Source organism: Platalea leucorodia (assembly GCF_965183815.1).
Source record: "Platalea leucorodia genome assembly, chromosome: 5".
In the NCBI taxonomy this organism is placed as follows: domain Eukaryota; kingdom Metazoa; phylum Chordata; class Aves; order Pelecaniformes; family Threskiornithidae; genus Platalea; species Platalea leucorodia.
The window spans coordinates 4132685-4156244 of NC_138827.1; the positions used below are offsets into that span (position 1 = coordinate 4132685).

At 39.2% G+C, this 23560-nt stretch overlaps 1 protein-coding gene across 1 annotated transcript; it reads right to left on the reverse strand.

Moving 5' to 3' along the window:
• Positions 1-324: 324 nt before the first annotated feature.
• ATF7IP2 (activating transcription factor 7 interacting protein 2) lies at positions 325-19996 on the reverse strand (the record flags this gene model as incomplete). The annotated part of the gene is given in 7 exon segments (XM_082313764.1): positions 325-546; positions 548-643; positions 4309-4458; positions 12924-13007; positions 13272-13406; positions 15926-16059; positions 19822-19996. Coding segments are annotated over 7 exon segments (996 nt in total).
• Between the last annotated feature and the right edge of the window lie 3564 nt (positions 19997-23560).

Genomic DNA, 23560 nt, shown 5'->3' on the forward strand with positions numbered 1-23560 from the left:
ATGTGGAAGTAAATTAGTTTTAAAAACAAGACTTCATTTTCAAGGCTGTAGAAACACGCTTGCTTACAAAATTAGCGGAATAAAGTTCATAACAGACTGTAACAAGTAGGAAACATAAGGGAATGAAAACTGTCTGCAGTACAAATGATGCTTTGACTGGGAACTCACTGCAAGTAACAATACAGTACTTCGGAGTGGAACAACAGTAGACCACTTGTTAAGGTAGTCTGGGTCTTCTAAAGAGTTTTCTAAGGAGTTACAGATTGTGTATCCCAAAGTAGTCTGTAACATCCACACATATCTTTTCATTGAATGACAACGTAGTTACTTCTTTGGGATGACAACCTGTGATAAACAGCAAGCCAGTGGAAGTGGCAAAGCCCTTATTTTGCCTATTTTCTTCCAACACGATGCAGAACTGTTACTAAGGTTTTCATGGAACAGGTACAAGTGATAGCTGTGTAGGGGAGCACGCTGTGGATCGGTCTCTGTAAGGGTCCATGGCAGTGCAGTCCCTTTGCGATTTTGCACGTAAGCCACTTTTAGTTTCAGGATTCTGAGGAGGGCCTCTGAATTCTTCACCAAGCTCTGGACAAAGAGGGATCCTTGGCAGTGGAGGAAGATGTGGAAATTGCTTGAAAGTCTAGGCACCAAGACAAAACCAGTTGTTATTTAACAACAACAATAACAAATAAGCCAGTTAGTTACACTACTTTTTATTCATGCTAACTTAGCTTCATGTAAATATATAAGCTTCGGAATCGTTACTGTCTGTATAGTTTCTAAACTAACTAACTGAAGTGTCACAGATGATTACCTGATGTTCATGTATTAATATTCAGCATGTTGCTGACGTTTGGTTTCTATCATCTGTCCAGTAGGCTTTTCCCCAAAGTAGAAAATACTCCTTTCATGCTAGTAATAACTTAGAACAACAACCTGAGTGCTATGAAAAGGCGTGCTGAAGAGGTTACCGTGACATCTAGAGGGCCATCTGCTTACTTTGGATCATTACCGCACTAACTGAATTTCTAGATGTGGGGGGGGTTTTGTGTTCTTTTTTCTTTTTTTCTTCCCCCTCCCGGCCCTTAATAGATTTAGCCAAAAAGCCACAAACCTGTGCATGTACTTCGTTTTAAAACAGGTGTACATTGCACAGATGAGTAAAATTGCAGGTGCCTTCATGAAATTCAACTACTATAATAAACGTCAACAGATATGAAACAATCCTGGTGATACCCGGACTATATCACGTGGTACAGATTTTGGTCTATTTTACTGCTGCTTCTTGGAGAAGAAAGCTCTTCTATTTCTCTTCAAAAAAACCCAGAAAAGTGAAACTATATTTCTAAAAAAGGCAGTCGTGTTGCTGTCGTAAATGCTGAAGTTCAGAAAACTTCATTTAAACCCAACATGCGCACATTGCTACAAAGGAAAGGGTAGGACTATAACACGGGTGCATTGCTTCACAGACTTAACCTTCTTAACATATCAGCAAGAGGTAAAAAAGGTGCCATATTCTCTTGTGAGGGCTTTTTTATATTACTTCAGATATTTCTATTTACTTTTTAGTAAAATATGTTCAGCAGAAAAACCTTATTTATGCTTGAGGTATCTGTATTGAAGAATTAAAACTGTTTTGGAACCTAAAAGCTCATAGGGTAAAAGTTTAAATCCTGGTCACAAATAATGTTTTCACACCTTTTTAGGCATGACAAATTTGGCGAGGGAGGGAGGGAAAGGAAGGAAAAAGACAAAGTAGAGGACAAAGAAGATAAAGGGGGAAAGACGACTGGAAAAAATTTTGGGGTTAGGGTTTTTTGTGTGTTTATTTCTAACGTTGGTATCTCCTGGCATTACTTATTGCTTGCTTCTACAGAAAAATGTTTTACTGTTCCAATACCGTTACAATAGAGCCTCCTCGTGGCGAAAGAGAAGCCTACTCCTTCAAAGCCCGACTGTTTAAACACTGTTCCTTTCCCATTTGAAAAGGTCTTCAGAAAGTCTAACATCAAGTTCTAAACCATCCTGCAATACACAAATCTGCAATATGAAAATGGATATTCTACAAAAGTTGAATAAGAGTAACTCATCTGATGCTTCTTCTTTCAGCTTTAGGAACCCTTAATGGAGGCACACTGGCTTTGAATTCTGTTTGTTCGATAAATATGTCTGATCTTTTTCTGTTCTGCCTGCAAACAAGATGCAAGCTTTAAATAGTATTTTTCTACCTATCAAAAGACAGCTTTGTTCAAATCCTTACTTCATATATGAATGATTTTTCTTCACATGCTGTGGGTTTTTTTCCCTGTTGTGAAATGTGTTAAGACTCTTTTATCTTTACAAAACAATCCACCCAGTGAAATTTTCTTGGAACTGGAAGATTGCTTCACTTCAGTCCAGCTAGATTATCATTATGTGAAACTTGAACAGAGTGAGTCCATCCTGAATCCTTGTAACCACTGATTTTCATCTTTCAGTCATATAGACACTAGAAGGATACTAATTCATCCCACACAGATTAGAAACAAATTTCTTCCACTGACAAAAGAGCTTTCAAATCTCTCTCAAAGCTATATCCCTGTTATAAAAACTGTGAAACCGGCCGAGTGGCACAGTACCGATGGGACAGTTTACAAAAATGATAATTAATTTCAAGTACTATGGTAATTATCAAATGGATTGAGTAACACATTTATTCAAATCAGATTTTTCACATCACTGGATTTAAAAATGATTCTAATAAGAAACATGATTACAAAGAATCAGGACTCAATTTTAAAATTAGCACACAACACAGACCCACCAAAAACTAGGCCTAGCTTCACCAGAAGTACTTATTTGACATATGTTCCTAGCAAGAATGAGAATCTACCGAAGTACCTGCAAACGGTGTAGAGGAAGATGCCAAATTTTCTCTTTTCCCTTGCATTTAGGTACAAGTTAGATTACAGGAGCCAAGGAGTCTTTAAACGATTTTTATATGTCAGACTACTAGTGTACAACAGAAGTTCTTCAAACATGCTTACAAAGAAGGGCAGTTATAGAGATTGCAAGTATTTCCCCTGAATCCTAAAGCCATTCTTAATCTGCGTAACTATTAGGGGTGTAGACATCACAACCCACACATCCGCTATTCCAAAAATGGCTTAGGATCCACCCCCCCCCCCCGGTTTGCACTTGTCCTTCCATGTGTTTTCCAATTCAGATTGATCAGCAAAAACACCCCGTAAACGTAGTAAAGAACGCATGAAATATTGAGGGAATTGTTATAATTATCTGATTTCATCATTACCGATCTGTTTCTTTAAATTGTCCCTGACAAAAATTAAAATGCATAATCATCTTCAAGGAGGAAAGCTCATAGACAACTTCTAAATTATGCCAGCTCCAAAGGTAAATCAAACAAAACAAAGGCAAATCAAAATAAGGACACAGTGTTATTTATGTGAGACTCATTACGCAAAAATCAAATTTAAAACCTTTAAAGCAGGTTTGATGTACCCGACAAAGACTATGGTTTTACATTAATCCCAAAAGGTCCACCTAATATATGCTTTTGTAACATTTTAACAGCATCTTCTTTTTCATAAAGTATAGTTTGACTTTATCCTTTCGTAGCAATCAACATAGAAAACTCAATGCCAGACCATACAGAAGGCGAAGCTGGTATTTTATTTATCTTCCTACAAAAGCTGTCTCTGCCCACTCGCACTCCTGTGAACACAAGCACTGAGATATGAATCCAGATAGTCCAGTCAGGATTACTTGTGCGCAACACCAGAGGACGAGGGAAGGCCAGCGATGGCTCCCGCAGTGTATCTCCTGGGCTCCTTCCGCTGGTAACAGTGAACTGGTCTTTCACACCCTTTTAAAAATGGAAAGTTAATGTCATCTCTTGCTTCTGTATCTTATTTCACTCTCTGTGAGTCTTCAGCAAAACTGCTGAGTCAGGTACTGTCCCCCCTTTTCATTTTCTACGTTTCCTATGGCTCTACTGGTTCTTTGCCTTCCTGTCATCGTATCTTACGGCTTCAGTTTGTTCTCTGTCTTCTTGCTCTCTGGTCACTGAATGAAATTGCACATGTATGTGCATACACGGAGGTTGTGGGCCACGAAATGCTAAGCTCTGCTAACAACACATCCTATCTTTTGACCCTTTCTGTTTCTTTCTTTCTCTTGCCCTTTCTTCAGGTACTTCTGCACACACAAATTTCCATTCATGTTTCTTTCATACCAATCGTAATAACTTCTTTTGCAAAGTTGTATAACCTGATTCTCCCAAACCTCTAGAATCCCATCTCTTACCTCAGCTTGAACCTCTGAGGAACTAAGAAAGCAATGCCTCTTTTTAGTACGCGTAAACACATCTGGGCAGTTCCTGTCATCCTGAGAACAAGTCTCCGCTTCGCTGGATGAAGAACGGGAGTCCCTTTTGTTTGTATTCCACACTATCCTCTACAAGCACATAAGGTGACTAGTTTTATTGCCAAGCAGGTAACAAGACTGTTCAGTGTAACAGCTTGTTTTAGGGACAAAGTATAAGCTGATAACTTCTCCTTGTAGGAGTAGGGGTTGTGACAGCAATAGACAGAATTTTTAGTCAGTAAACACACATCCCTTATGAGAAGACAAATTCTTTAACTACTGCTTTTGATCGCCAAAACCAATTTGCTGTTATCATGGAGATATGCATAGGCAGCTGCTATTACAAGAGTGTTTTTCTTTTAAGAAATTGTGGGTTAACGTTGGCTGGCTTTCAGGTGCCTACCAAGATGCTCTCTCACTCCCCCTCATCAGCAAGACGGGAAGAAAAGATGAAAAAGCTTGTGGATCAAGACAGGGACAGCGAGATTGCTCACCAGTTACCATCACAGGCAAAACACACTGACTTGGGGAAGATTAATTTAACTTATTGCCAATTCAAAATAGAGTAGGATACTGAGAAAGAAAAACAAAACTAAAACCACCTTCCCACTACCCTCCTTTTTCCCAGGCTCGACTTCACTTCTGACTCTTCTACCTCCTCTCCCTCCCGAGTGGCACAGGGGGATGGCAACTGGGGGTTGTGGTCAGTCCGTAACACTTCATCTCTGCTGCTCCCTCCTCCTCATGCTGTTCCCTTGCTCCAGTGTGGGGTCTCTCCCACAGGATACATTCCTTCACAAACTGCTCCAGCGTGGGTCCTCTCCATGTACAGTCCACGAGGAGCAGATTGCTCCAGCATGGGCCTCCCACGGGCCACAGGTCCTGCTAGAAAACCTGCTCCTGTGTGGGCTCCTCTCCATGGGCCACAGCTCCTGCCAGGAGCCTGCTCCAAGTGTGGGCTCTCCATGGGGTGCAGCTTCCTTCAGGGCACATCCACCAGCTCCAGGGTGGGCTCTTCCTCAGGCTGCAGTGTGGGTATCTGCTCTGACGTGGTCCTCCACGGGCTGCAGGGGGACAACCTGCTTCACCATGGTGGTCTTCACAGGCTGCAGGGGAATCTCCGCTCTGGCACCTGGAGCACCTCCTCCCCCTCTTTCTTCACTGGTCTTGGTGTCTGCAGGGTTGTTTCTCTCACATTTTTCTCTCACAGCTGCTGTGCAGCGTTTTTTTACCCTTTCTTAAATATTTTATCACGGAGGCGCCACCAGCATTACTGATTGGCTCAGCTTTGGCCAGGGGAAGGTCCATTTTGGAGCTGGCTCGAAATGGCTCTGTCCAGCATGATCCAACTGATCCATCTGATCCAACTCCTGATCTCTTCCCACAGAAGCCACCCCTGCAGCCCCCCGCTACCAAAACCTTGACAGGTAAACCCAATACAGCAATGGATTCAGTTTTATGATTCCACAGAATTATCTTCTCCTTAAAGTTACCTAAATTAAGTTATGTAGTTACACCTCAGGCATTAAGTTTAGGGAGATGCTGAAAAGTAAATTAAAATATTTTTCTCTTTTACCTTTGCTACAATTGTGGTTTTCTTCTGTTAGATCGATCACTTTGAGTTGTCTTTCTTTCATTTCACTCTGATAAAACAATATAGAATTTCACTGGAAGATTTCTCTTTTATCATGTATCTCCAAGACTACTTAACAATTAGCAGAATGGAACACTATCTGTTAGCTTAAATTTCTTACAACAAAAGAAAATTTGTGTAAACATGCAAAGTTATAAAGCCAGGCATAGTATATATCCAGAAATTCAAGCAAGTAAAAGCGATACTTGATGGTTCACAACAAACTATTTAGAACATCATCTAATTGTTTGAGGACACTTTCTAGTACAATCAGACCTAGTACCAGATACAGCAATAGTAATTTTTTTCTTTTATATTCTTATGGAAAATAGTTACTCAATTGGTCAACTTAATAAACCATTAAACACCTTGGTTTTGTAGTACTTTTTACACAAATTTAGATGAACAAAGTTTTATCTACTCCCCCCTCCCATCAAAAAAACCCCACAGTTAACTTTTTCCCATTGACTGAGCTGCTGTCACCAATATAATTGCACTCATTTAATACACTGGGAAGAAAGAGGTTATGAAAAACACTTCAGTCCCATCATGATCTCTAGATTTCTCTGAGGATGTACCATGGTAAAAGACATGCTCCTCACGACTTGGATTTTTGCAATTATCTATGATTATTTTCCCCAAGCAATCAAACAATTTCAGAGATGGACTACTCAGAATCAAAACCGCTCAAAAAGCATTCTGAACACATACTAACATAAACGTGTCCTTTCAAATGGGAAAGCATTAGCTTAGTTTTGTTTAAGGGATCAAAAAGCAAGCTTGACTAAACTGTCAATGCTGGGAGAGACAGACCTATTTTTTCTTCGAATATTCACCTTCTATCCAAAATGAAGAATAAATAAAGCTGAATAAGTGCTTAAAAAACTAACATTGTTCAAGACTGACCAACATGTCTTCCCCTCTCATTTGCTCAGCTTTCTGTGCCCTGCAGCCTAACTGTTTCTGTAGCTTTCCATGCAATACAATCATCCGGGAGACAAGGTCTCCATTTCGAAGGGGAAAAGCAGCATGACATTTCATCATCACTTTCCACATCATTCTTTTCCCTTTAAGTTCACCTTTAAGAAGGTGATAGAATAATAATAAAAGCAAGAGGTATGACAGTCCACATACCTACATTCTGTGTTCCTGTGTTTGCCCCAAATCTAAGCACCTAGAATAGTAACTCAAAAGCCAGGATATTGAAGCAGTCTATGTATCATCAGCAATTGGTTTTATTTGAAGAAAACATGAAAAATATCCTTAGTTTATTTTTTACCTGAACTGTTGCTGACATTTCTGCTTGTGCAGACATTTGATTATTTGGAATAGCTGTAACACAATTTTCACAGAAGTTTAAAATATGTACAGGTGTTTTATCTAAAAGTCTTTTAGATAAAGTCTATCTAAATTTACACTGTGACAAGAATACTTTTTAATCATTGTCAGAGCAGCAGAGTATTACCAATAGTCTTATGGAAACGACAGACTCACCGACAATGCTCAGTATTGCCTCCGTCTAAGAAGCAACTGTCTAGCAAGGCAACTCAACCTGCCCAGAATTGTCTTAGAAGGGTTCTAAATATGAAAGACATCTCTGTAAGGAAGCAGTGTGAGAAAGCGTGCCTTCTGAGATGCTGTTCAAGATTTTGTGGGCTAGCGTTTCTCTAGAAGGTTTTTCCCCAGTAAGTTAGTCCAATTGCAATGAACAAAATACGTGGGTAGAGAGGACAAAGAGCCTACTCTGTATTACTCTGATTAAAAGGGGATACTTATTTCCTTTAAGCAGCAACTGTCAGAATAAGGAAAGAGCTGCTCAGAATGCTTTGTCACTACGTTATTTATATGACAGCGTCAAGCTTGTTAAAAAAATGTAGTGTTTCTACCATTTTAAAATATCTATTAAATCACAGTAATTTGATTTCAAAAAAATTAAATGAATGCTCTCCTCTTTCTATGCTATTCCCTGAAATGAATGTTGTAATAATAAAACAGTGGGTTGGATGTATAAACGTTTTCATTAGTGCACCTCATACTAGACTTTTAATTGTTGTAATTTAAACATTTTAAAAATAATGCAAGTCTACAGATAGACATCTTGATAAAGTGAAAGCATACTAATGTATCAATTAAAAAAAAAACACACACAAAAATCTGGCACATCTGTAAGCATTTCAGAATCACAACTGCACTTTAATGACATTTTAAAAAAGACAAGACATGAGTAGCTGGCAATATTCTAGATGTACTTTGTATATTCTGTAGTAAATTCATTAGCATGCATGGATTCAACATTAAATTTCAATACCTGAACTATTTGCAGTTGCTGAATTTTGGTTTTCCACAGAGACCAGTATGACTTCATCAGAACTGATAAAACAAAAAACAGATAAAACTTGTTTGGAGATATACAAGAATGAACTATTTTCCAAAAAAGTTGTTAAAAATAGATACACAAATATACCAACCATTAAAAGTTGAACTCATTGATTAAGACATAAATCAAACAACAAAATAATGGCACAGTAAACAATTATGGCACTGAGAAAAAAAATTAAACCCATTCAACTTACTGACGTGTGCATTGCTACATTTTACTGTTTAACAGTGGAATATGCTATGCATCAGGAACATTCATATTCTAGACATCTTTTATAGAAATAAACCCTATTTGCTTCCATCTTTGTAAAACAACAAAGTTATTCTGTTTGCTTTATAAAAATAGGGGCACACATTAATTGCACTACATTTCTGTGCTCTCTAAACTGTAACCATCAATTACTCACATTACCCAAACCCCAGCAATTTCATGATCTCGGACTACATAACAAATGGCACTACTGAGGTACGTTTTGTTATCTCAGATCCAGGGTCACTTAATACCAAAAATATCAATAGATGCCATTAGGCATACCGAAACTTATACACGCTAATAGGTCGATTTTATAGTGTGGATGGTAAATTAATTCCTGCAGACTTCATATATGTATTAATGGCTAAGCTAATCCAGTTGATCTGAGGTGTAAAACATCTGTCTGAGATTAGAGGGACTAGAAACACATGACGCGTAATTGTACTTGCAGAAGTAGGAAGGGGACGTTTGTTTGCCAACTGCACTGCCCGTATTGTGGTACACTTGCCTAGGCTTTCCTGATGCCGGCCATCAGGATACTGTGTAAGTAGAGGAAATCTGAAGTACCCGGGATGCATCAGATCTACTGCATCATTTTGATCAAAAGAACAGCAATTTAATACAGTAGACTCACTGTAGAAGATTTCCCCAAAAGAAACAAGGGAATCCTAGATGCGTTTTGTGATAGTTGCAAGCACACAATTGCCAGCTCTTATCTTCTTTCCTCTGGAAACCCTGTTGTTGATTACTGGTTACCATTAAGAAACCTATAACCAAACTACTCGAGCTGTGCCAAATTAATGTGTTGGTTCTTATTGATATTCAATTATAAACCAACAAATTTTCTTCGCTGACTTCATTTTTGCCATAAGCAAACATTAATTTGGATATTCAGGAAGTAAAAAACAAATTAATACATTTTTCTATAAAATAATTTAAAAAAAAACAACTTGAAGTGAACATACTGAAAAATAACGCTGATTACTACCTTCCAGAGCAAGCTAAGAAATTTTGTGCATGCTTTGAACAATGTAAATTTGACATCGCAACAAAACCCAAAGGCTGAAGACATAAACCTTGTGACAGCTATGTAAATGTCAGCCATGTGTGGTCCTGTGCTAAAAGGAATTTCACCCAGCACCGGGACATACAGACCATACTGTTACAGTTTCCCAGTTCCGTATCACTCAGTTGCACATACTGAAATCACTGCTTTTTGCAAACAGCAGCCAAATACTTGGCAAGTTATATGCAATAATACACACAATCCCTTTTATTCATGATTCCTACTAAACCTCTTACATGCCTATCCATCACTATGAGACCACTGAACAGGGCATAAGGACTGCAAATACTCAGAAAATCTTGAAACTACCATGAGAAGGGAGCACTAAATTAAAAATTGCAGGTGCACTGTAATCATAAATAAGATTCCATACTATTCCAGTTACACAGAATACAATGGTTTTATTGCCAGATTAAATAAAGCAACAAAACAACATCATGTAGCAGATAAGTGGCTTCTTCACAAGCTTGAAAGCCAGGTTCCAGGTAAACAACAAGGATTCCTGCAACTTGCACAGTATTTTTTTCAGTACCCACCTTGCTTGTGCACTCTTTTAAAAAAAAATTTGTTACATTTCTGATTCGGAACAAAAAATATCTGATAAATGGTAGTACAATCCAGACACAGAAAAATCTGAGTAGAACTGATTTCCATTTGCTTACAAAATTTCCTCAGGAAAGAAGTTCTGTGACAACCCGTCTCTCATTTTTTACACTATTAATAATGTCTTTGTTTTACATCGTCTTGCAGCTATTTACTTACAGGATCACAACAACAGTAACCAAGGTCTGATAAAATCTCTCTCTCGGTACTACAGAATAAGTGGAAAAATATAAGAAAAAGAAGGCAGTACATAAAATATCTGTTTAAGGAAATAAAAATGAGTCTATGCACAAGAAATAACATTTTTCTTTTAAAACCAATTATTTTGATTTTGTCTATATAGAGGCCAAAGTAACTTGTTATCTTCTTACTAGTTGGTGCAGAAAAATCCCATTGGATAGCACAGAAGAAGAAAAATAAAAGGTGGACATCTGGTCTCCAACCTTTCCACTGCAGGGAGCTGGCTACAACACAGGAGGAAAACCTTGCAAGTGGTGGATGAGGAGTATTGCTCCAGAGGTGGCACTCAAACATGCAACAAGTGCCAGAGGATGGGTGCAGACCTCAGTCTCAAGACAGAAATAAACCCAAACTCTTTGCTAGCTCTGGGAGGGAGCATCTGAAGATTTCTTCTTTTTTTTCCCTGCACGCGTTCATGGCTTCAAACTGAGGACTTGGGGTGAGCTTTTGCAGGTTGCACACAACGTACAAACGTGAAAAGTATTGTAACTGGTGGAATGCTGACGTGAACATCAAATTAAACTACTCTGGGGAATTGCTTATAAAAGGAAATGTTGTTTAGAATTCCATTTAATGGTATTTAGCATATACTGACTTAAAATTTCATGATAAATAAAATTATTTCTCTGGAATCTGGATTTGTCTCATTCTAAAAGTGTCCTAATAATGGAAATAGGATTTGTGATGTTCATTTTTTTACATTGTCTATTAAGAAGTTACCTGGTAGATTATTCCTTCCAAGACCACTAGAATACCTTTAGAGAGATTTTTTTTCCTGTCATTCAGTAAGAAATTAGCACCCTCACAGACCTTGAAGCACTTTAAGAATTGATCATCTAGCTTCAGCTGCAATGGATAAGCAGGAGATACCAGCAAAAGCACTGGACACCTAACGACAATTGAGTTTAAATCCAACTATTAGAATTCAACTGCCAATAAAAAAGATGAGAGAAAGAGTAAATTCTCTCATAAATGCTTTAAAGCAATATAAAGACATTAACTACATTTTACTATTCAACTCTAGATACATACCTTATATATTCTGGAACTCGTGCTGAATTGAAACCAGTGTAAGGTGATAGCAAAAGTGTATCTGAGGAACTTGTTGGGATATTTATGGTATCGGGCGAGAAAGAAGAGGGTCCAAGCTGGTTTAGTACTGGATTTTGATAGTCTGCTCTTGGAAGCGTTGTCTGACAAAGGAGGAAACAAATACTGCATTGTCATGAAACCTACAGTATAAACCTGGTTATATTTCCAAAAAGTGCTAAAGTAATCAAGGTGTACTTAAACACAACAACAACAAAATCACATTAAATCCACAGTAATACCAAAGCACTTTTTTTCTCCTTGAAGCTTAACTTGTTTTTAAAAACCTCAAACATTTCTGTAAATTTTGAGGCTTGTAAGCATCTTACTTGACCGTATCCTGTTTTATGCTTTGTATAAAGTTTTGGAGAAAAGGCCAAGAAGATATAAAACTAATTTTGTAAAACACATGGAAGCCTTTAACAAAAAGACAAGATTGCATGTTTGTCACATGCAATTCTTTTGTACGTTTAGATGTGAAAGAACAAAAAGACTCCAAAGACTTCTTTTAAACAAGCGTATTTCTGTGAAAGTAAGTGAGATTTTTTTCATGAAATATACAGTCAGCATGAAACAGGAGGCTGACAGTTCACAGAACTCCTTCCCCTTTAAGATTAGCTAAAAGAATTTCAGCACAACAAAACAGGATCATGCTCAGGACATGAGAAATTCCTGTTCTTCATAAGAATCAAATGTCCCCACAAAAACAGATGTTTTGTAATCTTATCATTTTAGTACTTATGTATCAATACTTCCCATGAAAAATGCTCACATATTAATCGCTATGTTACAAATGTTTTCATTTACTCTATCATATTTTCAATTTCATTGCCTAAGGAAGTGGTTTTCAACTTGCAGTGCATGGCCCCTCTGCAACTGGTGGTCTATAGCTACGTGGCTGGTGAAAGGTAACTCAGAGAGGGAAGTATGCTGTCAGAAGCTTTACCTTTGTAATAAAGAGGTTTGACCCTTCACTAGAAAAATTCCAGTGGCTCTCCAATAGGACAACATCAAAGCAAAAGTTCCCAACACATGTAGCGTCTATGCCCTGTTTCGAGTTTGTATAATCATGATGACTGAAAAGAACTACGTTGTAGTCTAAAACTGAAGACAAACAAATTCTCAAAAGATCAAGCAGCTTAAGAGCTCTACACGGATTTTTTCTGTTCTCAATGCAAGCAACAGCAACTTAGCTGTCAAAGTCACCAGGTTTCAGTGTAAACATCCACAGTCATCTATTAGTTTACAGCTAGGCATTAATGCCTATATGAGTGTATGCATCTGCATCCTACCTGATGGACAGCAATTTTTGAGAACACTTCCTCCTGCAATGCTATCACAGCATTAATACGTCTCTCCACTTTTGATACTTTCTTCTGCAACAGAAAAGAAATACAGCATGGGTTAAGAAACACTTAGGGTTCACCTGAAATAAGGAAGCTATATATTATTATCACGTGAAGAGCAGACAGTGAAACAACTGCAATGAACAAAGGCTAAAAATAGAACTATTATTAACTCATCTTTATGTCACACAAGATGAAAAGACTGCATACTTTTGGGGTCTTTCTCTAAGGTAGCATAATAGTCATATGGGATACACACGCAAAATATTCACACAGCTACGCAAATAAACTTACCAGGAATGTTTTAGCTATTTCTTCGTGGGTTTTTCTGCATTGTACTTGTTCAACTCTTCTATTTAAACTTTCTAGTTTTTGATTAAAGAGGTCATTATTTAAAATATCCATCCGCTCACCAATCATAAGTTTGATCTATAATAAAGAAAAGCTGTGTTTCAAATCTAAAAATCTAAAGCCATTGAAATGACTATACAAACACAGTGCTAAATTGAAAATGTAGCCAAGTTTCAGGAGAGTAGGGTCATTTTCTTTCTATTGTTTATATGGCATTTCTGGCAGGCAAAAACCATAGAATTTTGTACCTTGGCACTCTCCATTGGACTTAACTCATTTTGCATACAGGAGGTGTCAAACCATACCTACCATCTAAAATTTCAAGAGGTAAAAATATTCGATTAATCACTACCAGTGTACTAGTATGGCTTTAAACATTTTTTTAAATGTTTATGATTTGTCTACATACAAAATTTAGGATTTTACTTTCTACAGGACTGATGATCAAAAATTGCTGAGAGGCAAGATCTCTGCTTTCAAGCAGAGAGTACTCATGAGCAAGTGAAGCTTGTTACATAAAACTATTCTTTATGACTATATAAACATGAATAATTAAATTTTAAATAAATTAGAAATAATTTTAATTATTCCTATTACAATTATTTGTTGATTTTACACATCAGGACAGGTCTCCTTGATACCAACTACAAGGAAAAAATGTCTATATAAGTAGGACTGAGAGTGTATCTTAATGTCAGGAAAATAAAGATTTTATAATCAAGTAATGGATTTCCTAGGAAAAAAAGTGTTTCCATTAAAAACCATATAAATTCCTGATCATTATTCTCTACATGGAGTACTTGGTTTCTGCCCCTGTGGTGAAAAGAAATTGCCAAACTCATTCTGTTCATTCAAGGATTTTACTGAATTGCTTCTGCTTTCTTGCAACAATACAATAGTTCCCTCTTCTTTACAAAAAACAAAAGAACAAAGAAAATGTTTAGCTTCTTTAATTCTCTTAATTATTTATTTTCTATTATACGTGATAATTGCTAAAATGTTGAGGCTTTTAAAATACTCTCAATCTTAATGCCTTGAACAAAGTATTGTCTTGGGTCCCAGTCCGAAAGAGAAATCTCTCTGTCTCCAAGACAGATATTGATGAACGATAGATACTGACGTGCTACAGTACCGCTAAATATGAAAGATACTTATGTTGATGACACTCATAGGGCCAGATTTTTCACTCTTGATGGTCATTCACTGCAGCCGTAAGTTGAGAACGAACTACAGTTTTCCTATACAGCTGTTCTTTCTCCCTCTTTTCCCTCCTTCAGATATTCTCCTACATTTGTCAGTCTTTCCTGTCCAGTTCCAATGCAGACAGGAGGAAACTTTGTAGTAGTAGAGATTGCTGTCAAATGAAGGACTAAGTATTTCTTAAATTCCCCTTCTCCCAAGGACTTCCGTCATCTAATCAATGAATTCAGTAGCACCTGCACTCTCGTGTGTGTGTATGCCTGTGTACAAATATTTCTTTCCAATCCTGCTGATTGCCAGAACTTCTAATTATTCACCCAAGTCTGGCTCCTCATCCCCTCCTACTAGCACCAAACATTACCTAAGCTCTGTGTCCGCAGCCCCTCAGTACTTTCATCCCACCTTTCTACCCAGAAGTACCTCTGTGTAATCAGGGACTGACTACTGGAATCACAGGGGTAACACACTTTGGGAATCACCAGACTGAGTTCAATTTCATTTTCATGGAAAAAAGTGCCGGAATTCAAATGCTTCAGTGACATACAGCAGTCATAATGATACTCTAAGCAGCATAACATAGTTGAACTATTGGAGTTCAAGTCACATGTTATAATTTTTTTCCATGTGACAAGATATTTCGTGAAAATCCCTAGAAAATAATAAAATTGTGCTTCCCATTGAACACAGTGGGAGTATAACAGCAATTTCAAGCCAGCTGATCAGCATTTCATTGTTAGTTCTTTGGCTCAGAAGTTTGTTCAGGACCAACCTAATAGAAACTGCAGTGTTTCCCTGAGCTGAAGCTGCATAAAGGGTTCAGAGTTCTCCAATCCATCTTAGACACTATGCTTTTTATTCTAGGCCTCAAACAGTAGCAGCTGATAAAGAAATATTCCCTTAAAGAGGAAACGAACTAAAGGCAAATTTTCAGATATTCTCCACAAATGGAAATCATTATCCCTCTGAGTAATTCCTTCTGTTTGTATCTTCTGGAAGGAGCATAAGTCCATATTGTCTAAAGCAAATTATCAAATGCAGGAGCAAACTGGCAGTCTGACACACTGTCAAAAAGTTATAGTCAGATCCACTCAAAATGCAAATGTTCCTTCACCTAAAACATGCAAGAATTGGATGCATTCATATGTAAATTTTGTCTCATATAGCAATCAAAATATTTTAAATTTTGGATAAGTAGAAAATGCACTCAAAATAACTTCACTATTTTCTCCCCTTCAAACATCCATTTGTATTCTCCCCAGAAAGACAGTTACCAACATTGCTAATCTAAATCATCAGTCCTTCCCACAAATACAGCTTAAGTTAGGAACAGGGTGATCCTATCTGTTTTAAAACACATATAAAACAACAATTCAGACATTCAAATCACTGCATGTTACCTTTCCCAAAAGACCTTCTTCCTTTTTTGACATTGTACAAATACTCTTTTTCTTGATTTCATCAGAAATCTTAATACATTTACACTGGGTATTTTCTTTGCTTACTGAGCTTACCCTCTTCCTTTGAGTGCTCCCTGAGGAAAAAAAAAAAAAGAAGCCATCATCAACCTTTCAAATTTCTTTCTACATTACAATATAAATAATTACAACTGAGGGCAGCGGAGGGAAGAGTTGTATCATTCAAATCACTGATGTTCCTCCTTAAATATGCTGCAGCAGTTTGATCTTGGACTAGGGTTGAGACATAGTATTTTGTGCAAAAAGAAACAGAAACGAAACACTCAGGCAGAAGTGTGGAGAGAGGGAAGAGGGGGACAGAAATAAGATCAGGTTGCTGCTATTAATTTTCTCACTACTAAACTTTATTAGAGATTCTTACTGAGAGCTATTTTACCCTCTTTCTTTTTTTTTTTTTTCCAGTGACAACAACACTACCTTGAGACAAGCAAATAAAAGAAGACAGTGCTGAAATAGCACCAAGATATGCCTGAAGGCTTTTCCTACCCTACTCTGGGCCAGTGCCTCTCACCTCCCTTTTACCTAAGAGCTTTCTGACGTATCATAGAAAGCCCCTTCCTGGCATTAGGGATTCTTTAAGCCTTATCATCTGAGAAGCCGGCCTCAGAGGTATGTCAGAACCATCACCATTTTAGAAACACTCTTTCTTACTACCAGCAAATGAAATGTCTCTTCTCCTACCCCTCTTTTTATTAAAATGAAAAATGACATAGAGGAAATTATTCTCTCGGGGTTTTAATAAGGTAATACTTTGTAGTCAAGGAAGAATCTTACACCTGCAACTTAAAGATTGTACTAATCTTGCCAAAAAGAACAGTATTCCTGACTCCTTACTTGACCATCCTGCTGTATGAATTTAACAAGTGTTTTGTGGCTGTACAAGGGGTGTTTTGCACCACAACCAAGCAGAACGGGGTATTTCTGTTTCACTCCACTGGTCATCGCTCAAGCAGTAGCAGCAGCAGCAGATGCAGTTATTGAAGTAACCGATAGGGCTGGAACTCACTCCCCAGCCCCGAATAACGTACAGCCAATGAGCTGAATACGAATGGGCTAGTAAGGACACTGGCCTCCAACAGGGTTTGAATTTCTACTCATTTAGAAATGTAACTGAGCTACCATTACAATGCGAAAGGTGAAAAACTTAGCTATCTTTTTATAAATAGAATATTAAGACACAGAGTACTATTAAGCAAACGCAATCAAACCAAGGTAATTAGGACTGCATATAACAAATACCTTTCAAATGACTGAAAAAACAATTGAATTAGCTAACTATAATTTTCTTTAAACAGTAACTTTTGAAGCACTCAGCAATGAACAGGATAACTATGAAATTCAGTGACTGTTTCATCCTAGCAAGTCTCCCCTTAAAGCAGGCATACAGTTTTTCGTATCCATGAAATATGAACTACTCAAAACAGTACAAAGTGCTGGAAGGTACTTCATGAGCATTTCAATGATTCAAGAGAAAAAAAAACTATGCTGAATTTATAAAACAGTAACTAAAATGTGTGAAAAAAATAGCATTTTTAAATTTCAACTCAAAATCCATGTGAGTTTGTAGGAAGCATGCTTATTGCAGTTCTTATTGGAAGCTGTACTGCACTTTTAAAGCTATGAAGTGTGATTTGCTTAAGACAACGAAAAGTTAAAACAAAGCAATGATTAAGAATATCTTCATTCTCTAGGCCATCAGTGGTTTGACACTACTTCCCTCTTCCCCACTCCAAAAAGACCAACAAAACCTTGCCTGTCCCACCTCTAACAGCTAGGTCTTTTACAGTAATAGTTACTTTTTCATTGTCACTTATTTTAGGCAGTTTGCAGAAAGAAAACTCTCTGGTCTATATGAGACAGGAGAGAGTCTCTCTACTGGTAACCCAAAGAAGAAAAAGGAACAATCTTCCTCCTAACTGTAAATGCCCAGGAACTTGACAATTAAGGGTGCTTCCACACCTTCTACAAGTATACCATTATTTCAGCTAATTAATGTCTCGATACTGGAGCAACAATTCCCCCGCTATGCTACTTGGTACATAGCTAAGCATAAATCATGGTTACTTTCTAAACATTTACCCTAGTTAGGAAATAGAGATTTGCGTAAGCCAGAACATCCGCAGGGATCAGTTTTAACAAACCTTCTTTTTTCCAGGGGAGGAGAAAGAATGGAGGAGTATTTAGGTGTTTTGGTCTTCACCACCTGCCTTTCCTCCACTCCCCACCCCCAATATTTGGCTTTTATCCTAATAGTGAATAACTCTCCACTGATTATTTCCTAATAATATGCATTTTAATGCCACAGTTCACAACCATGTTTTCAGAGGCTCTTAAGAAGAATCAAGACTAGTTGTATGTGGGCAAAAATAAGGAACTAGTAATCATCCCAAATTTAAAGTTACTATTAAAGCTCTTTTAAAATCAACTATTAAGATTTTTGAAAGAGTCCAAAGTCATCATTGGCATCTTTGAAAAGAGGTGTTTTGCTTAGGTCTACTCCCTTATGTATAAACACAGTAGTACTGATACACAAATTAGAAACAAAGCTGATAGCCAGTTGCAATACAAAATAAAAGCAAAGTTGAGAAAACGGCTTTGGTTTTGCCTCAAACCTCCAAACTAATCTGTAACCATTTTATTCACTCCTCTGTTGTTTCAGATTTGCTTTTATAAATTTTATGCAAAGTTGTTAACAACTGAAGACGTGAAATACCCATTAAACCCTGTTAGGGTTAATGTTCTATCACAGATGTGAATAAAGGTACCAATTCAATACAGTCATTATAACTGGAAGTCCCAAATCCAACAACTCCTTCTGTCTAGGAAGCCCTAAACCTGACTTGGTAAGTTAGTTGCTGATGCTTGAACACAATTTATCCTGACCTATGCATTCAGAATAGGTCAAGATATTTCACGACGTTAGGTAAAAGGATTATTAAGAAAATGCTATAAATATTCCCATAACATAGGCTAAAGGGCAGAGAATTTCAAGTAATAAACTACAAAAATTTGTTCAGCAGAGAAAGTGTTCACTTAAAGGGCATGTTTTTGGAAGAGTGGACTTTCTAATCTCATATTTCTCTAGGGGAAAAAAACCCATGAAAAATAATTATTCCGGAATTAGATTATAACTGTATTTTTCTTAATTTATTCTTAGATTCACACAATGTATCCAGCAGCGTAATTTCATCATTTTCCAAAATATCTGACCTGTCATTTCCACCTGACAGTTCACGCCCCGCCCCCACCCCTGCCCAGCAGTTTTTAGGTCTCTTGTAGCCTTTATGGACCAACTATGCCAGCAAAATGTTCTTTTTCCTTTTTTGAGGCATTTATTTCATTTTTTTTTTTTTTAACACTGGAATGAATTTTTCATTCCAGATTTTGATCCATGTTGGATGCTCACCTTTTGCAGGACGGTAATGGCATTGTTAGTTTTCTTACCCTTACTATCACTCTCAGTTGCAGCCTCCACAGAAGCACCCTCTCTCCTGTCATCAATGGGCAGTCACCTCAGACTCGAGCAAAAATGCACTTCAGCTGGTGCTGATGGTGGTATGTTTACATCATTACATCTTTTATGAAGTACACAGTTTAAACATCCAGCATTTACAAGTTGGTTTGCTCTGAATTTTTGTTGCAAGTTATCTCAGGCACAGGATTTTGACACTCTTTTTGAGTAATATTTTGATCACCAAAAAGGACATTCTGTGTTAGCCACTGTACTGACTGTTGGTCAGAACACCGGTGGTGTTTTTGAGTTAGCACTGAAGGCACATTTGATTCAGAGAACACTTTTCTTTTGACATAATCCTTACTTTTGCAGATTATATCTAAGGTACTTGGCTGAAGAGAATGATCTTTAGTTTGCAAGCCATATAAAATCTCCTCCTCTGTTGAAGTATTCTTTATTTTATTCAGCTTTTCTACTTGCTTTCGACTACTTAGAGCCATGGATTTTTTTGCTCTCAAACATTTACGCGAATACTCCATCTTTCGTGCCCTACAACAAAGAACTAGATTTTAAAACCAAATACATGGAGTAACTCTTAGCTAAAGTCTTTATTTTTCATGGTTTTGCAAATGCACAATATTTTACAAAACATTTATTATGGCAATTTATTAAATCCTATTTTAAATATCTCTTCTTGTTTCAGAGCAGGAAAACACCATCATCAAGTTGTCATCCCTAACAAAGTAAGAGTGTTCCCCCACATTAGATTTACAAATGACAATGGACAGAACACTAAACCACATGCAAAGAGCTAGCACTAACAGTGCCCAATGCTGGTTTTTCAGACTTCTCAGTCATATTCGGTCAGCATAGGACACTCACTAGTTGTGCTGGAAAACTTTTATTCATAGTAAAGATAAACTTGAGTGATAGAAACTTACAGCTGTATTGGTTCCATTGCTTCCATTTAACTTCAGCTAGTTAAAAGTAGTCTTAACAGGGTTTATCTATCATCTCACTTTCAAAGGTAAATAAGCACCTGTTTCTCATCTTCTGAAGCCCCTATCGCTGCAGTCCAGCTGTACTAAATTCTATTTTCCACATGATTCAACACAAAATGACTGAGAAGTTGGGAAAACAAAGATAAGCATTCAGAGCTGCCTAGTGTTCAGTAGGTCACTTGCTCATTCCCCAGCCCACGGTATGATAAATGATACCTGTATTATCCCCTGGCAAGCAAAACTCAACACCACATGAAATTCCACAACCACCCCAACACACATTTCAGTCTCCACAAGTTTATACTTCACAAGTAACCGGCAATTTAAGCCCGTTACTTCCCATCCTGTCCTCCAGGACCATTAAGTTATTCCCTCCATCTGCACAGAAGCCCCCTTATATAATTGAAGATGAACGTTTCATCCAGTCTTCCATTTTCTAATGTATTCAGTGTTTTCTTGGAGGTCGTATTTTCCAGACACTTCTAAATATTCTCATTTTGCTCTTCTGGAGGTATGCCACTTCTAGTGCATCCTCTTGAAATGCAGTGAACACACTTGTGTGAGGTAACATCTTAGCAACATGGAAAAAAAATTGAAGAATTTCCTCTATCTTCCACAGTTTTCAGATTTTCCATCACATGGTATCGCAAACTGCACAAAAGGAGAGATCCCAGCCTCACCAGACAACTAAAATGGATTGGCTTTTGGCCTCAGAGCTAGCAGATTCTGAACCAGACCGCACCTACACTGCAAAAAGTTGATTGAGCTCTTCTCTAGACCCCATGCAGTGCGTTTTTTGGGAAGATCGGTCCACTGATGGCCTCTACAGAAATGGCAAGGTGGAGTCAATCTGTCAGAAGGCTTGCATGTCCCATGCTGAGAGGTTACGAGGAGGATGTTGGTGACCTCCTGAGGCCATTCCAACCTGAATTATTCTATGATTCTATTCTATATGCTTAAGTCCTATTCTATGCAGTCTATATCCATATTGTTTAGACCAGGCCTGTGAAAAAACCATTATGTGTTCAATGTGAACAATGCAAAGTAAATCAGGGTTTGGGAATGGGCATGAAGAAAGACAAGCCAAACTGATCATGTTAACACACGTTTTCTACAACTGCAGCTAACATCACAGCATTTCAGCCAATCACCCTCCCTAGCCTTGCTCTCCCTGCACCCCTTATTTAATAGAATTACAGAATCGTTTCAGTTGGAAAAGACTTTTAAGATCAAGTCCAACCGTTAACCTAACATTGCCAAGTCCACCACTAAACCATGTCCCTAAGCACCACGTCTCCCCTTCTTTTAAATACCTCCAGGGATGGAGACTCAACCACTTCCCTGGGCAGCCTGTTCCAATGCTTAATAACCTTTTTGGTGAAGAAATTTTTCCTAATATCCAATCTAAACGTGCCCTGGCGCAACTTGAGGCCATTTCCTCTCGTCCTTTGTTTCCTTTCTGCTGTGTAGCCAGAAAGATTTTACTAAAATCATCTGAACAGTGCTTGTTTAGTCTCTGGTGCAAATATCATAGCTTTTGACAAAGAAAAGCAGAATAAGTGGATTGCATGCTTTTCCCCTTGACAACTTTTCCCTTACCCCGCTGCCACCATTTCACCAGTTTTCCAGTGGTCAGAGATTCCTGTCATCTCAACCTGTATCTGAAATTCACATTTAAAGATAGCTATTTCAGTCACAGGTGTTTTATTTTTTATGAAAATCACACATAACACTTACATACTAGTACATTATTCACCTTCCATACAGAAATAGCTATGCTTCCTCATGCCGATGTGACCGCATCCCCTTTGGGAGTTTGGTACAAGTCAGTTACAACAAAACTTTGGGGTATTCACAAGAGCTTACTGGTATAAATTAGACCTCATGCCATAATCTTTTTTGACAGCATGGGTCATAGCTGACCATAAAGCAGCAAACCATGCTTCTGCTCCCTGTCCGTGCTCCCCATCTCCCCGTGCCCTCAGTGTCTCGGCAGGACCCTACAGCTGCCAAAATCCCTCCTTGGCCCAGGTGAGGTGGCCAGCCCGGGAGACGGTTCTCCTCTTCCCCGGGAGGCCGGGCTGGGGCAGGAGAACCGGCCCAGCCCCGGCGGGGAGGCGGGCGGGCGAGGAAGGGCCGAGCCGGGAGCCGGCCGCCAGCGCTGCCCCATGGCGCTGGGGACGGCGCCGGTCTCCGGGGATGTGACAGGAAACCACGGGCTCGCTCTGCTCCGCTCCCGCCGCCCTTGACCGCCCGAGGAAGCCCGCCGGGGCCGGGCCGCCCCGACCACTCACCGGCGGGAGAAGCGGAGCTGCCCCGAGCTGCGTCCTCAGCCCCGCGCCGCCCCGCCGCCGCCCGCGGGAGAACCGGCGCTGCCGGCCGGCGGCTCCCACCCGCCGCGTTCACGGGAGCCTTCCTCAGGGCAGGAGGAGGGGAAAGGCGGCGAGGAACGTCCCCGCCAGCCAGAGGGGTCTGCCCCGGGCCTTCCCCTTCGCTTGCGGGGAGGGATCCCGCCGGGTCCCGCGGGCAGCGGTGAGGCGCCGAAGCGGCCCCGAGCGACCGTTACGCGTGAGAGGCGCCCGCTTCCCGCCGGAACCGCGAGCCCCGCAGCGCGGGCGGGCGCCCTCATCGCCACCGGCGCCGAGGTGTCGCGACTCCACCGATTTCCTCAGGCAGCCTCGTGACCGGTTGGTTACAAATTCGAGCTTTTACTGTAACCATAAACATTACTTCTTACCTGTAAGAATGAACTATTAAAATGTCGGTGCGTCCCAGGTGACGACCGTTTGTGAGCCGGCCTGATGGCTGAAAGGTGAACGCTTGCTCCACCGTGTCACAAACTGGGAGCAGGGGCTCTCCGTGCACCGGTTTTCTGTCACTTCTGGTCAGCAACGCGTGCGTTGTGGAGGCCCATCCGCGCCAGGCCAGCCCGTGAGGCAGCGGGGACAGGGACCCGGCTCAGCCCGGTTTCACCGTTTCTGCCCCAGCTGTGTGATCTGGGAGAAGGGAACCAGCACCTGGAAGGAAGTTTTCTGAGATACTTATGCACTAGAGGAGGAATTAGGGGAATATAACTTCCTTATGACAAATCCCAGCGGTAGG